Source organism: Mobula birostris, chromosome 5 (assembly GCF_030028105.1).
Source record: "Mobula birostris isolate sMobBir1 chromosome 5, sMobBir1.hap1, whole genome shotgun sequence".
In the NCBI taxonomy this organism is placed as follows: domain Eukaryota; kingdom Metazoa; phylum Chordata; class Chondrichthyes; order Myliobatiformes; family Myliobatidae; genus Mobula; species Mobula birostris.
Window position 1 is genome coordinate 174,525,103 of NC_092374.1, and position 17,053 is coordinate 174,542,155.

At 44.2% G+C, this 17,053-nt stretch overlaps 1 protein-coding gene and 1 pseudogene across 1 annotated transcript in view; both read left to right on the plus strand.

Moving 5' to 3' along the window:
- The first annotated feature begins 26 nt into the window (after nt 1-26).
- Nucleotides 27-4,644, plus strand: LOC140198413 (NADH dehydrogenase [ubiquinone] iron-sulfur protein 3, mitochondrial pseudogene; annotated as a pseudogene).
- A 584-nt stretch (nt 4,645-5,228) lies between these two features.
- tap2a (transporter associated with antigen processing, subunit type a) overlaps nt 5,229-17,053 on the plus strand; it is a 57,007-nt gene continuing 45,182 nt past the window's right edge. Inside the window, exons 1-7 of the mRNA XM_072258921.1 lie at nt 5,229-5,289; nt 5,531-6,090; nt 7,094-7,208; nt 10,743-10,873; nt 10,949-11,154; nt 11,575-11,772; nt 15,353-15,481. Coding sequence (XP_072115022.1) covers nt 5,598-6,090; nt 7,094-7,208; nt 10,743-10,873; nt 10,949-11,154; nt 11,575-11,772; nt 15,353-15,481 — 1,272 coding nt within the window. The 5' untranslated portion in view covers nt 5,229-5,289; nt 5,531-5,597. The remainder of the gene's footprint in view (nt 5,290-5,530; nt 6,091-7,093; nt 7,209-10,742; nt 10,874-10,948; nt 11,155-11,574; nt 11,773-15,352; nt 15,482-17,053) is intronic.

Genomic DNA, 17,053 nt, shown 5'->3' on the forward strand with positions numbered 1-17,053 from the left:
ATGTATGTGGAATGAACTGCCAGACGATGTTGAGGTAGGGTCAATATCAATTTAAAAAAAACAAAAAACAGATATGTGAAAGGAATGGTTTAGAGGGTTATGAACCAAACATATGCAAACAGGACTAGCTTAGATGGGCACCTTGGTTGGCAGGGACCAATTGGGCCAAGAGCCCTGATTCTGTGCCGTATGACCTTATGACCATCTCTACGACTCTAAACCCACTTCATCCTATTGGAAAAGCAATGGATTTCTATTTGTTCTGCAGACCCAGACTAGGGATTAGTAGTCATCACTCATCTACTCGGATCCACTTTAGAACAAAAACAAACACTGGAACTCAGCAGGTCAATCAGTACATGGGGGGGGGGGGCGCGGTGGAGGCAAAAGATATGAGTTTTGGGTCGAGATTCTGCATCAGGACTGAAAAGGAAGGGGAAAGGTTACCTGTATATAGCAGCCCAAAGTGGGTGGGACGAAAGCGAGGAGGTGATAGGTTGAACCAGATGGGGAGGGTATAATGGGAAGATTCTGTTTTGATTCCTCCTGCTTCCTACGGATCAAAGGTGTAGCCACAGGCACTCACTTGGGTCCCAGCTCTGCCGGTCTCTTGTTGATGGCTATGAGGAACAGGCCTTGCTCCAAGCCTTTTCCAGAAACCACCACCACCCTCAACTCTTTATCTGTTACACTAGCAACTGTATTGGTACTGCTTCCTGCACCCATGTAGAATTCAACAGCGCCATCACTTTTGCTACTAACTGCCATGCTGTTCTGAAATTCCCACACATCTCTTCCCTTTCTGGATATCTCTGTCTCCACCTCAGGAGACCAATGGACCACTGAAATTTTCAGTAACTGACACCCACAGCTACCTCATCTACACCTCCTCCCACTCTGACTCCTGTAAGGATGCACCCATTGCTCTCAGTTTCTCCATCTCTGTTGCACCTGTTACTGAGATGAGGCCTTCAGCTCCAGAGTTTCTGAAACGTCCTTCTTCCAGAAGGGAGGCTACTTCCTGCACCTCGGTTGATGGAGCCCCTCACATGTATTTCCCCAATTTCCTGGATTCCTCTCTCAGCTTCACATCCCCTGCTTTTCCTTCTTTCTAGGGAGAACAGCAATAGAGTTCCCTTGGTCCTCACCTTTCCAGCAACAGTACCCTACTCTCTGGATCCAGCACTTCATCATCTACCATTTCCGTCAGCTGGAACAGAACACCACCACCAGCCATATCTTCATCTCTCCGTGACTTCCTGATCTGCTCATCCTTCCACATTCACCCATCATCTCCTGTTCCCTGATACTTTCCAGTGCATTGTTCAAGGGAGACGGAGAAGCACTTAATCAGTTCGCGATTGGACATGGTATCAAAGGTTACAGGGAGAAGTCCAGGAACTGGGGTTGAGGAGGAGAAGAAAAAGGATCAGCCATAATTGAATGGCGGAGCAGACTTGAGAGGCCAAATGACTTAATTCTGCTCTAACATCTTATGGTCTTATGGACCGCTTGAGTTGGCGGACTGGACAACATTCAGAGATTCATCTTTGAGTCTGCATGAGTATTCCACAGTTGTCACCAACTTCATCAAACCCATGTAGATGAGTGTGTGCCTTTGAGAACATACTAAACATACCTGAATCAAAAGCCGTGGATGAACCAGGAGACTCTGCAACCAAGGACTTTTCTGTGCCTTGTCGTGCCGTTCGCTCTCCACAGAGCATTACAGAACCACTTTCCTGTCATTGGATCTCACTGTAGATCTCATCTGCCCAGTCCACCAGAACTGACTTTGCATGCAAGGACAGGCATGTCCCTGTCTCACTGGGGTGTGAGACTGCCAGCTACCCTCACCTATCGAAACGGTGTACTGGAGTGTGGCCGCTGTCGCATGCTAACAGCTACCTGGAGCCACAGGTGAGAGTTGAATGTCCAGTTGAGACCAAAGGTGAGTGAGCTGCTCCAGAACGAACATGACAAGCCCCTTCACCAGAGGTGCTGCCCCTCCCTGGACGCCCCATATATCCCTATTTACATTGCAAAGTACTAGAACATAGAACATCGAAAACCTACAGCACGATACAGGCCCTTCAGCCCACAATGCTGTGCCGAACATGTACTTACTTTAGAAATGACCTCGGGTTACCCATAGTCCTCTATTTTTCTAAGCTCCATGTACCTATCCAGGAGTCTCTTAAAAGACCCTATCGCATCCGCCTCCACCACCGTCGCCAGCAGCCAATTCCTTGCGTAAAAAACTCTCCGCGTAAAAAACTTACCCCTGACATCTCCTCTGTACCTACTTCCAAGCACCTTAAAACTGTGCCCTCTCATGTTAGCCATTTCTACTGCTGCAAAACAACAAATTTCATAATATATGCCAGTGATATGACATCTGATTCTGAATGTGATTCTGTTGGTAAGACTATAAGACATAGGTGCACAATTGGGTCATTCGGCCCATTCAGTCTGCTCCTCCATTACATCATGGCTGATCTATTATCCCTCTCAACCTCATTCTCCTGCCTTTATTTTATTTAGAGATACAGCACAGAATACGCCTTTTTAACCCCTCTAGCCACACCGCCAGCAACCCCCAATCTTAACTCTAGCCTAATCATGGGATAATTTACAATGACCATTTAACCTAGTAAACGGTGGGCCTTTAGACTGTGGGAGGAAACTGGAGGACCCAGAGGAAACCCACACATTCCATGGAGAGAGGCTTTACAGGTGATGTCAGAATTGAACTCTGAACTCTGACACCCGAGCTGTGATAGCGTCATGGTGACTGTTACACCGCTGTGGTGCCTTTCTCTCAGCAACCTTTGACTAAATCAAGAACATACCAACCTCTGCTTTAAATAAACCCAATGACTTGGCCTTCCATGTCAATGAATTCCCACAGGTTCACCATCCGCTGGCTAAACAAATTCATCCTCATCTCTGTTCTAAATGCATGTCCCTCTGTTCTGAGGCTGTTCCCTCCGCTCCTGGACTCCTCACCCTATAAGAAACATCTTATCCACATCCACCCTATCTAGGCCTTTCAATATTTGACAGGTTTCAATGAGTTTCCCCCTCATTCTCCTAAACTCCAGCATGTGCAAGCCCAGAGCCAATAAAAACTCCTCATACATTAACTATTTCATTCCCAATTTCATTCCATAACCCTAACCCTAACCCTAAAGGGTCTACTGGGCCCTTTCCAATGCCAGCACATCTTTTAGTTAAGGAGCCTAAAATTGCTTGCAATACTTCAGGTACAATCTGACTAACATCTTAAAAAGCCTCAGCATTACATCCTTGCTTTTATATTCTAGTCCTCTCGAAATGAATGCTAACATTGCATTTCTCTTCCTTAGCATTGACTCAACCTGAAAGATTACTTTTAGGGAATCCTGCACGAGAACTCCCAAGCCCACTTGCACCTCTGGTTTTTGAATTTTCTCCTTGCTTAAAAAATAGCCCGTGCCTTTATTCCTTCTACCTAAGTGCATGACCGTACACTTCCCTTCTCTATATTCCATCTGCTACTTCTTTGCCCATCCTCCTAATCTGTCCAAGCCCTTTTGCAGACTTCCTGCTTCCTCACCACTACCTGCCCCTCCACCTATCTTCATATCATCTGCAAACTTGGCCACAAATCCGTAAATTCTGTGTCACGGTTCATCCCAAGCAGCTGCATGCGAGAGACTTTCTGATCGCTACACAGTTCCCATGGAGACACACCGAGATGGACATCAAGAGCTGCTGGAAGATCATCAACTCAGTGAAAGTCACCCTTTGGCTGTCTGAATGTTGTTGGTCTGACCATAGTGGAGTGCACTTTCCAGGCTGCAGGAGTACGTGCTGGGGGACACACTGATGCTCTGTGCAGCCACTGCGAGGGCTTGATGGGGTATCACCAGGCTTGTGAGTTGGGCCTGCGCTGGATTGCACAGAGAATTTGTATCTTAGCCTCTGGCTGAAATGTTTCAGTATCACAGGCCATGTTTGAGGGATCCACCCCTGAGACTCGCCCTCCAATCCAACCAAGGAATGAACTTCAGCACAACCAGCTATCCCAACTTTGTGAATGTGTCATTGAAATTCTTCCCAAATATATCCAACAAATGCAGGTGACCTGTTTCAACGAAATGGAGCTTCTTACCCATCCAGATGGCACAATACCTGGCCAACATTCCTGCGAGATCATACCAATGGCCAATTTAAGTTACTTGCTGATCATAATTTGTGATCATATACATCCTACTTTATCTGTGGTTTAACTCTTGTTACACTGAAGAATTGACTCACCTGGATTCCTTCATACCTTTGTTTCAAGCTGCAAACTGGTATGAGAGAGAGATTTGGGCTATGTATGGTGATTTCTTGGCTAACCACCCAGATCTAAGAAGAATACTCACATACTATGGATTTGAAGGCCATCCTTTTCTCAAAGACTTTCTTTCCACTGTCTAGTTATGTGGAGGTACGTTAATGACGATGAGGTAAAACGTGTGGTCGCTGAGCTCACTGAACTTAGCAGGGAATTCCAAAAATTATATGTCAATATCCCGTGGGAAGTTTTCCCAGCACATCGTAAACTAATTGAACTACCAAAACTGGACAGGAGACGCAAAGGCCATGACTAAGTGAACAAATTCAGCTAAATCTTCAGGAAAGCTCTCTTTTCAAATCGAGCTAGCTGTTTTTTTTCTGTAATGCCCAATGGTTTGTGCGATATTTATGTAAATGAAAATATATGTAAGTTTTGGGCAAAAAAGGACCTCAGTTCTTCTGCTCATGGAGACAGAGGGGTCAGGTTGGGTGAGAAAGCTCCTCAGTTATTGTAGTACAGGTGTATACTGCCCTGAGAGGCCACATAGAGTGCTACTGGTTTTAAGAGATGTTATTGAACACTACTAAACGAATTGTCTATGAATGTGAAAATGAAAAGGTATTGTTCATTTTATTCTTGTAAAGATACATTTTTATTATGAATTACGTTTATTTTGGTAAAAAAAAATTCTGTATGAGGAGATCGAAAACATCCTTTCCTCCCCCCGCCGTTCTCCTCCCCATCAAACTTTCTCCTCTTCCTCTTCATCTCGTCCTACTGACCCTCTTCCTCCATTTCCCTAAATACAGTACTCTCCTCCTTGGTCTTAGACTGTCACCATGGCCCTCCCGCCGTTTGCATAGTCCCGCCCTATCTTCGTCGTCCCGCCCCCACTGCCGGTCGGTGTGAAAGTGAAACTCGAGTGTGGCAGCAGAGAGCGGGGTCTTGCTGTCATTTCCATGGTAGGTTCGTTCCTGACGGTCGGTGGGGACTGGCCGCAGTTTATTAAAGAGGGTGCACGGGGCCGGAGGCGTGTTTTGGCGATCGGTGGCCGGGATGTAAACGCGGGAGGAGGTGAAGGGCAGACCTTGGGGTGGGGAGTCCTGGGGGGCGGGGTTGTAGGGCGGTGGGACTGGGGTATTTGTGTGGTTCTGTCGCGGTTACCCGTCGCGTTAGTGAGTATGGATGTTTCTGTCATTCCAGGACTCGCTGCAGTGAGTGGCTGATAGGGACCTGGCTCTGCCGAGACTGTTAACAATTATCAGCGCTGATGGCCAACATGAGGTTAATTTGCCAGCCTCTGCTGATCCTTGCAGCCGCTGATATCGGTCTGCTCGTCGTCCTGCAGTCGCTGCCCTTTCTCAGTCTTCTACACAACTGGCTCTGTCTCATCCGCGTCTCCGCACTGACTGGGCTGTCCCTGGGGAACCTGTTTAAGGGGCATGAGAGGAGGGAGCTAGTTCCATACCTCGGGACTTTGTGTCTCCTGCTGCCTGTGCTGGGGACAGTCCAGGAGCTGTTGGAGAGGGGTCATCGCAACCACATGTACAACTGGGTTTTCCTGCTCCTGACTCATGTGGCTTCCGCCCTCTCAATGGGTTTCTGGACAACCTTTCTGCCTGTTAGTCCAGCCAGTGAAAAAGTTCAAGACGCTGCTGAGAAACAGAAATCCAAAGCCACAATTCGCAAACTCCTCTCTTATTCCAAGCCTGACGTCTTCTACCTCTTGGGAGCTTTCTGTTTCCTGACAATTGCAGTATTTAGTGAGTAATCAATGTAAACACCACAGCTTTGATGTTCAAAAGTTTAACGATATACAAAACCTGACAGTTTGATTTAGAAATATTATAAATGCAGTGAATGGCTTCAATGAGTTTCACTTTCAAAACTTTCAAAATTACTTTGGCTCCAGATAACTAGTGTGTGGGATTCCTTCCTTAACAGTGGTAACTATCAGGCTGAATTAATTACAATCCTGTTTCTAAGCAACTTTGCAGGGAGGGGTTCTGTTGTGCGAGGTCAGGTCCTGTTTCACCAGCACTCAAGTTCAGATGGCACCTATGGGGAGAGGAACAGAGGTGATGATCTTTCATCATAATTGTAAACATCTGGTTTTAAGATGCAATGAGTAAATCAATCAAAAAGAAAGATGGATGGAAGGCAGAGGAAATTAAGTGATACAATAGCTAATTTCCAAAATTGTGGAAAAGGATTTAGTTGGGTTTTAAAATCTAATCTGGTGCAGCTATCACAATTTTGGGGCAGGCTATAGCCGAGGGAAAGCCTAGTACACACCCTGAAAGTCAAAGCCTATGACCCTATAGAGGTGTATAAAATCAGGAGTGGCTGAGGTCCAGTCAATGCACTCAGACTTTGTTCCTTATGGAAAGGGAATCAAAAACTAGAGGGCAAAGATGTCAAAATGAGCTGAGAGGCAATCTCTTAACCCATGTGGGTATGTGGAATGAGCTGTCAGAGGAAGTAGCTGAGGCAGGTACACAAACAACATTTGAAAGACACTTGGACAGCTGCATGCATTGGAAAACAGAGGGATAAGGGCTAAATGTGGAAAGTGGGACTAGTTTGGATGTGCTTGTTGTCAGTATTGGTCAGTTGGGCTGAAGGGCCTGTTTCTGTGCTGTATGATTCTGTGACTTGAAGACACCATTGTTTGTCTCCTCGGTTTGTCATCTCAAAATCTGTCGTGTCGCATTCATATAGTTAAAATTGTTTTTGTTTAATCACCTGTTTACGTTCATTTTCCAGGCCAGACATTTATCCCATATTACACAGGAAGAGTTATCGATATCCTGAGCAATAAGTACAAGACGTCAGCGTTTCACAACGCCATCTTATTGATGTGTTTAGCCTCGGTCGTGAGGTAAGTGTCTGAACACCAAGTGAAATAATCTAACAAACAAGAGAAAATCTGCAGATGCTGGAAATCCAAGCAACACACACAAAATGCTGGAGGAACCCAGCAGGCCAGGCAGCGTCTATGGAAAAAAAAAGTACTGTCAACGTTTCAGGCCAAAACCCTTTGGCAAGACTGGAGAAAGAAAAGATCAGGAGGAGATTTAAAAGGTGGGGGGAGAGAAACACCAGGCGATAGGTGAAACCTGGAGGGGAGGGATGAAGTAAAGAGTTGGGAAGTTGGTGAAATAGACAGAAGGCCATGGAAGAAAGAAAAAAGTGGGTGGGGGGAGGAGCACCAGAGGGAGGTGATGGGTGGGCAAGGAGAGGGGGAAAAGGGGATGGGAAATGGTGGAGGGGGGCATTACCGGAAGTTTGAGAAATTGATGTTCATGCCATCAGGTTGGAGGCTACCCAGATGGAATATAAGTTGTTGTTCCTCCAACCTAAATGTCTGGCAGTGGAGGGGGGCCATGAATGGACATATCAGAATCGGAAGTAGAATTAAAGTGGGTGGCCTCTTGAGATTCTGCTTGTCTAATCTAGCTGCCTTACGCAGTGATATTATTGGTATCCTAAGTCAACATTACAGTATGGTTAATAACATAGTTTGTATATAATTCAAAAATGATGTTTCTCAGTGCAGTTACGGGTTACCCTGTTCAATCGCTAATTGACTCATTTAACTGCCTCTGTCAATTAGAGCATGACCTTTAGCATAACCCTCACCGACCTCATTGTGTGAAATGTAGCACAGAACTTTGGCCCACCCTGTGCATCCAACCATGTATTCCATTTGCTACCACTTGGCCCACTTGCAGTCTGCCTTGGCAATTGAAGTGCTTGTCTGGATGCTACTAACCACCCTTTAGGTGAGAAAATTCTTCCGTTTTTCCCAGATCCTACCATTCATTGTGTAATGTCAGACATTCCACCTCTCCCGGAAGATCTGAGAGTCTCCCGCATATCGATAGTGGCTCCCTGATGCCCGGAAATTATATACAATATCCCGGAAATAGATTTTTTTTGAGAGGGAGAGCGAGCATCCTGATTAGTCTCTCTTCGTGCTAAGAGTGGTCCCCAACCACCGGGCCGCGAGGGAACAATATGATTTGGTGATATGAAACGATATGAGTCATTTGCACCTTTCCTCATTCCCTGTCACGCACTGTTGAACTTGAACGCACGCAAGATCATTACGCGGGCGTCATCCATGTCAGCGCGGGAAGAAGATCAACTCCTCGAGCTTGTAAATGACGGCGGGCTGAAAAGTATGTTTGATATAACATCTCTGCCGGCATTCTGGATCAAAGTCAAGGCTGAATATCCTGAGATAGCCACGAAAGCACTGAAAACGTTGCTTCCATTTCCAACATCATATTGCTGCGAAGCGGAGTTTTCTGCAATGAATGCAATGAAAACTAAATTGCGGAATAGACTGGACATAAGGAACCCCCTTCGGGTATCGCTGTCTCCCATCACCCTTCGATGGGACTGTCTTGTCGCAGGGAAACAAGCCCAGGGCTCCCACTGATTCAGCGATATTGGTGTGTTGCAATGATTTTATATGTTCATACAGGGAAAATATGCCTTGTGTGTTTAATATCCAAACGTTACTTAAAATGTTATGATGCTATTGACTTACCAACTATATTCCGGTCATGATTAACACCGCCCCCCCCCCCCCACCTCCTGGCCCCTGGTTGGCCAGTCCGCAAGAATATTGTCAATATTAAACCGGTCTGCGGTGCAAAAATGATTGCGGACCCCTGCTAAGTAGACCTATCAGTTTTCTCTGTGGGCGGGCTTTACAGTCGACCTCAAAAATAATGACAGTGTTGCTCGCTGCACTGTTTGCAACAGTGACTTTTCTATTGCCCATGGTGGATTAAAATGTAAAAGACATGTTGAGGTGAGTTTAACAGGTGTCATTCGTTCATTAGCATAGCTAATGTTATCTAAACTAGCCGGCTGGCAGCTAAGGAGCTACTCTATTGATGTCCTACTTGATGAGGCCAAACTCCCTGTAGACTTGCTTAAAGTTGTAATAGAATAAACATGATAATATAATATATGTACATATTTTAATGTCACATTTGCTGCATATACCCAACTTGGTTTACAGATTAGACAAAATCACTAAACAAAGTATTACATACACCCTTGGAGGTCGACGGGGGTGGGGGGGGTGGGAATATGGTGTTGCGGGGGTGTGGGAGTGCTACCTCCCTGAAATGGTGGTGATACCTCCCTGAAATGAGTTTTTGCAGGGTGGGATGCCTGTAATGTCATAATTTTTCCCAAGGTGCCTCTTCGCTATCAGAATTAAATTCCATCCGCCACTGCTCTGCTCAATTAGTCGACTGATACACATCACGCTGTAGCCTGAGACTTCTCCTCATTATCAATGCCACAATAAATTTCTGTATCACCAGTAAAAATAGTGATCATATGTCATTCATTTGTACTTAAAATCATCAATACGTATTAACAACATAAGGATCTCTGTGGTAAACCACTGGTCACTGGCTTCCGATCACAAAAGAAAACCTCCATCATCACCCTCTGACTCCAGTCACAAAGCAAATTTTGATCCACTTTGTCAACTTGCCCTGAATACCCTGAGCCCCAAACTTTTTGGCCAAGTCTTCCAATGGGACCTTGTCAAAGGCTTTACTGATGTTCAGACTGACCACATCACTGTACTGCCTTCAATATATTTTTTTTGAAGAGTGAATTAATAAAGTTGGTCAGAAGGGATCTCCCACACTAACAAAACCATGCTGACTACCTATGATGAATAGGCCTTTCAAAGTGTAGATTTTTCCGATAAATTCCCTTTTAGTCCTTTCCAAAGTAAATTTATTATCCACGTACATAGATGTCACCGTGTACTACCCTGAGATTCATTTTCTGCAGGCATTCACAGTAAATAGAAAGTAACACAATAGAATCAATGAAAAATCACACATGACAGAGATGGACAAATGACCAATGTGCAAAAGACACCAAATTATGCAAATAAAAAAAAATAAAATAAGAAATAAATATGTAGATCATGAATTGTAGAGAATTCATTTGGGGTGAATGACATTATCCCTGCTGGTTGAATGGTAATAACTGTACTTGAACCTGGTGGTTGTGTGGGACTTGAGCTCCAGTATGTCCTTCCTGATGGCAGCAGCAAGAAGAAAGCATGGTAGAGGTCCTTGATGATGGATGTTGCTTTTCTGCAACAGTGCTCTTTCTAAATGGACTAATAAACTAATAATCTGAGACTGAATTTAAATTCCATTATGGCTGTGGAATTTAAATTTAAATAATCTTGAATTTTAAACTAAGTAGACATTATTAAAGTTAAACACAAAACTGTTTTATTGTTTAAAACCCTATCTGGTTCCTTCAAGGATGAGCAAAGGGTGGTAAAACATTATGTTAAAGAGCAAAAATCTGCTGTATAAAGTGAAATAATTGAAGTAAAATGTTGATTTCTTCTCTCTAGCTCTCTTTCTGCTGGATGCCGAGGAGGTCTGTTTACGTTCACAATCGCCCGACTTAACAAACGGATGAAGACCCTGCTTTTCACATCCTTGACCTGCCAGGAAATTGGATTTTTCGAGAGCACCCACACAGGTAGGTTCTGTCCAGAGTCAGTCATGCCCACAATGACATCATCAGAAGTATTCACGTTCTCTCTTGCTCCAATAGGTGAAATCATATCCCGTCTGTCCACGGACACAACAGTGATAAGTCGCTCTATTGCTCTCAATGTCAACGTCTTCCTTCGGAGTCTCATAAACACTGTCGGCATGTACTTCTTCATGTTCAAGATCTCCTGGCACCTCACTTTACTAACATTTATTGAGTCTCCTCTAACTGGAGCAGCGCAGAAGTTGTACAACAAATATTATCAGGTACTTAAATGTGCAGTGAGATATGTGTTTTGAGAAACAATGCTGGGCTGAATTTAACCATTGTATCTGTACTGGCTCCTTGTAAGAGCAATCCAGGCAATCCCACACCCCACGACATTGAAATTCAGTCCTTTCAGATACCAATCCATGAGATCTAAAATTGAATGTGTCTTCACCACTCCACCAGGAATAGAGGTATACAAAATTATGAGGGTTATAGATAGGGTAAATGCGATCAGGCTTTTTCCACTGAGGTTGGGTGCTCCTGATCCCAGCCACTGGCTGTGCTCCAGATTTGGTTACTTTCACAATTACATTCATTCTGTGTTTCCTGGTTCTTGATTCTTCCATCAGTGGGAGACTGTGTGAGGCAAACAACATTTCTCAGGATATTTTACTAACCTGCTGTTGAAATCTTAGGCTCTGGCAAAGGAGGTCCAGGATTCGATGGCAAAGTCAGACCAGGAGGCAGCTGAAGTAATTTCTTCTATCAAAACCGTGAGAAGCTTTGCAACCGAAGAAGAAGAAGCAAAACGTTATCATACAAAACTTTTAAATACACAAAATCTAAAGATCAAGCGGGACTTTATCCGAATTGTCTACTTGCTGTTCCGGAGGGTGAGTGAACTTGTGCAATGAGATGAGTCTGATATGCAAGGAGCCACTCTGTTAGGAGAAGCGATGGGTTTGAAGTTATTAGGTGTTGTACAACAATCCCTAGTAAGGGGTAAGAATGGATTTCGTAGATCATGATGAAGATGGTGGATCACTGAAAACGTTTTCTGGCAGGAGAATGCAAATCAAACATTGAGTACAGGAGATGGGATTTTATATTAAAGTAGTATAACATGTTGGTGAGGCCTAATTTGGAGTATTTTGTGCAGTTTTAGTCATCTACCTCAGGAAAGACATAAACAAGATTAAAAGGGTACAAGAATGTTGCCGGGGTTAAAAGGAAAGATTGAATAGGTTAGAACTTTATTCTTTGGAACGTAGAAGTTTGAGGTGAAATTTGATAGTGATACACAAAATTATGAGGGCCTTTTTCCACTGAGGCTGGGTGGGACTAGAACTAGAGGTCACCGGTCAAGAGTGAAAGGTGAGACGTTTAAGGGGAACATGAGGAGAAACTTCTTCACTCAGAGGATTGTGAGAGTGTGGAACGAGCTGTCAATACAAGTGGTTTTAATACAAGCTTGATTTTAACGTTTAAGCGAAGTTTAGATAGGTACGTGGATGGTAATGGTATGGAGGGTTGTGGTCCTGGTGCAGGTCAATGGGGGTAGGCAGTTTAAATGGTTCGACACGGACTAGATGCACTGTTTCAGTGCTGTACTTTTTATGACTCTGTAAATGGGTGGGGTGGGGGAATGTTGGTGGGGAATCAGTGCAGATTCTTCCAAGATAGCCAGGTGCTAATGGAATGGCAGCTATTGCAGTTGTTAAAGGGTGATAATTTCAGAGTGTTGTCCATTTTACTTTCTTTGTGGGCTTTATTTTTATGTAATCTGCAGAAGTGACCACCTAATTAGATTTGCTGCTATCGCCGGCTTTTGATCTGGGCTCGAGATTTAATTGGTTATATTTGTGCTATTCGCTTGTTGTAACTTCCATGTCAACAGACAATAGGTGCAGGAGTAGGCCATTCAGCCCTTCGAGCCAGCACCGCCATTCACTGTGATCATGGCTGATCATCCAAAATCAGTACCCTTTTCCTGCCTTCTCCCCATATCCCTTCACTCTGCTATCTTTAAGAGCTCTATCTAACTCTTTCTTGAAAGCATCTACAGAATTGGCCTCCACTGCTTTCAGAGGCAGAGCATTCCACAGATCCACAACTCTCTGGGTGAAAAAGTTCTTCCTCAACTCTGTTCTAAATGGCCTACCCCTTATTCTTAAACTGTGGCCTCTGGTTCTGGACTCCCCCAACATCGGGAACATGTTTCCTGCCTCTAGCGTGTCCAATCCCTTAATAATCTTATATGTTTCAATCAGATCCCCTCTCATCCTAAATTCCAGTGTATACAACCCAGTCACTCCAATCTTTCAACATATGACAGTCCCGCCATCCCGGGAATTAACCTTGTGAACCTACGCTGCTCTCCCTCAATAGCAAGAATGTCCTTCCTCAAATTTGGAGACCAAAACTGTACACAATACTCCAGATGTGGTCTCACCAGGGCCCTGTACAGCCGCAGAAGGACCTCTTTGCTCCTATACTCAACTCCCCTTGTTATGAAGGCCAACATGCCATTAGCTTTCTTCACTGCCTGCTGTACCTGCATGCTTACTTTCAGTGACTGATGAACAAGGACACCTAGATCTCGTTGTACTTCCCCTTTTCCTAACTTGACACCATTCAGATAGTAATCTGCCTTCCTGTTCTTGCCACCAAAGTGGATAACCTCACATTTATCCACATTAAACTGCCCAACCTGTCCAAGTCACCCTGCATTCTCATAACATCCTCCTCACATTTCACACTGCCACCCAGCTTTGTGTCATCTGCAAATTTGCTAATGTTACTTTTAATCCCTTCATCTAAATCATTAATGTATATTGTAAATAGCTGTGGTCCCAGCACCGAGCCTTGCGGTACCCCACTAGTCACTGCCTGCCATTCTGAAAGGGACCCGTTAATCCCTACTCTTTGTTTCCTGTCTGCCAACCAATTTTCTATCCATGTCAGTACCCTACCCCCAATACCATGTGCTCTAATTTTGCCCAGTAATCTCTTATGTGAGACCTTATCAAAGGCTTTCTGAAAGTCCAGGCACACTACATCCACTGGCTCTCCCTTGTCCATTTTCATAGTTATATCCTCAAAAAATTCAGAAGATTAGTCAAGCATGATTTCCCCTTCGTAAATCCATGCTGACTCGGACCCATCCTGTTACTGCTATCCAGATGTGCCACTATTTCATCTTTTATAATTGACTCCAGCATCTTCCCCAGCACTGATGTCAGACTAACTGGTCTATAATTCCCTGTTTTCACTCTCCCTCCTTTCTTAAAAAGTGGGATAACATTAGCCACCCTCCAATCCTCAGGAACTGATCTTGAATCTAAAGAACATTGGAAAATGATTATCAATGCATCCACAATTTCTAGAGCCACCTCCTTAAGTACCCTGGGATGCAGACCATCAGCCTTCAGTCCCATCAGTTTACCCATCACCATTTTATGCCTGATGCAAATTTCCTTCAGTTCCTCCGTTACCCTAGGTCCTCCAGCCACTATTACATCTGGGAGATTGTTTGGGTCTTCCCTAGTGAAGACAGATCCAAAGTACCTGTTCAACTTGTCTGCCATTTCCTTGTTCCCCATAATAAATTCACCCATTTCTGTCTTCAAGGGCCCAACTTTGGTCTTAACTAATTTTTCCCTCTTCACATACCTAAAGATGCTTTTACTATCCTCCTTTATATTCTTGGCTAGTTTACCTTCATATCTCATCTTTTCTCCCCATATTGCCTTTTTAGTTATCTTCTGTTGCTCTTTAAAAGTTTCCCAATCCTCAGCCACAGTCACCCCTTACTCCCCTTAGAATCTTTCTTCCTCTTTGGAATGAACTGATCCTGCACCTTCCCAGAAGTACCTGCCATTGTTATTCCACTGTCATCCCTGCTAGGGTACCTTTCCAGTCAACTTTGGCCAGCTCCTCCTTCATGGCTCCATAGTCCCCTTTGTTCAACTGTAATACTGACACTTCAGATTTTCCCTTCTCCCTCTCAAATTGTAGATTAAAACATCATATTATGGTCACTACCTTCTAATGGCTCCTTTACCTCGAGTTCCCTTATCAAATCCAGTTCATTACACAACACTAAATACAGAGTTGCGTTCTCTCTGGTAGGCTCCAGTACAAGCTGCTCTAAGAATCCATCTCGGAGGCATTCCACAAACTCCCTTTCTTGGGGTCCAGTACCAACCTGATTTTCCCAGTCTACCTGCATGTTGAAATCCCCCCAACAACCGTAGCATTACCTTTGCGACATGCCAATGTTAACTCGATTCAACTTGCACCCGATATCCAGGCTACTGTTTGGGGGCCTGTAGGTAACTCCCACTAGGGTCTTTTTGCCCTTTTTGTCCTTGTCTGCTTCATTAATTAATGCAACATCTTACTCCCACTGAATTACAGTTTGTAAACTTGCTTTAGTTTAAATCCTTATAATCATTTCTGGTCTCCTTTCAGCTCCTCCAACTGCTTATGCAAATCATTATACTGTACTGTGGGAAAGAACTAATTGAAAGTGGTTACATGACCGTGGGAAGTCTGGTCTCCTTTATGATTTATCAAACAGATGTTGGCGCTTATATTCAGGTGAGTTTCTATTAGGTGAGTTCTCTCAAAGTAAGATTAATTCTTTCCCTCCATCCCCACTTACTCCTTGTCCACGACCATTACCCCTCATCCACAAATGTCAGATACATAGAACATTGGCTGGACCACCTTCAGAGTACTTTGTGCAGTTCTGGTCGCCATGCTGTGGAAGAATGTGATTGCAGTGGAGAGAGTGTGGAGATTCACCAGGATTTTGCCTGGGATTCAGTGTTTCATTTATGAGACAAGACTGGAGAGGCTGAGTTTGTTTTTTTGGAGTGGAGTAGTCCTGACGGGTGTACCTTACTGTCCACCCTGTGTAAATTCCCTTCCTCATAAACAATTTTTCTCTCAAACGATGTTTAAAGCAAAAGAGCATTAGAACATAGAATATGGAAGAGTACAGCAGAGGACCTGGCCCTTTCACCCATGATGTTGTGCCAAACTGATTAAACTGCCCACCTAAACTTATCCATATCCCTCTGTTCACTGCACACTCACATGGCTAAAAGCCTCCATGGACCCCTTGCGTGACGGTGTTGGCCCATGGCATTAAAAAGGTTGGGGACCTCTTCTCTGGAACATCTTTATCACAACTGCCTCCATCAGCCTCCCCGGCACTCACTATTTACTGTAATAAAACAACCTTCCCAGCATATCTCTGTTGAACTCACCCCCTTTCACCTCAATAACAAGCTAAGTTAGGCAAATCACTAAAAGAATCATAATTAATTCAAAACACACATTTTATTGTCCCGGCACAAATATCCATTAAAGTTTCACTCTTCATTTGAAGAAATACTATTACATTACAGTTACCCTGTCGCCGCCATATCTGTTCTCAGGATGAGGCTTTCCATTGCAGTACGTCTGAGATGTCCTCCTACAAGAATGAAGCTGCTCTCTCTCATATCTCCTCCATTTCCTGGATATCCACCCTCATTCTATCTCTGCGATGCCAAAACAGAGGTAAAGTTCCTCTTCCTTACCTACCACCCCATGAGCCTCCATATCCAATATATCATTCTCCATAATTTGTGCCATCTTAACCATAGAACCATAGAAACTACAGCACAGAAACAGGCCTTTTGGCCCTTCTTGGCTGTTGCCGAACCATTTTCTGCCTAGTCCCACTGACCTGCACACGGATCATATCCCTCCATACACCTCCCATCCATGTATCTGTCCAATTTATTCTTAAATGTTAAAAAAGAACCCGCATTTACCATCTCGTCTGGCAGCTCATTCCATACTCCCACCACTCTCTGTGTGAAGAAGCCCCCCCTAATGTTCCCTTTAAACTTTTCCCCCCTCACCCTAAACCCATGTCCTCTGGTTTTTTTCTCCCCTTGCCTCAGTGGAAAAAGCCTGCTTGCATTCACTCTATCTATACCCATCATAATTTTATATACCTCTATCAAATCTCCCCTCATTCTTCTTCATTCCAGGGAATAAAGTCCTAACCTATTTAACCTTTCTCTGTAACTGAGTTTCTCAAGTCCTGGCAACATCCTTGCAAACCTTCTCTGCACTCTTTCAACCTTATTTATATCCTTCCTGTAATTTGGTGAC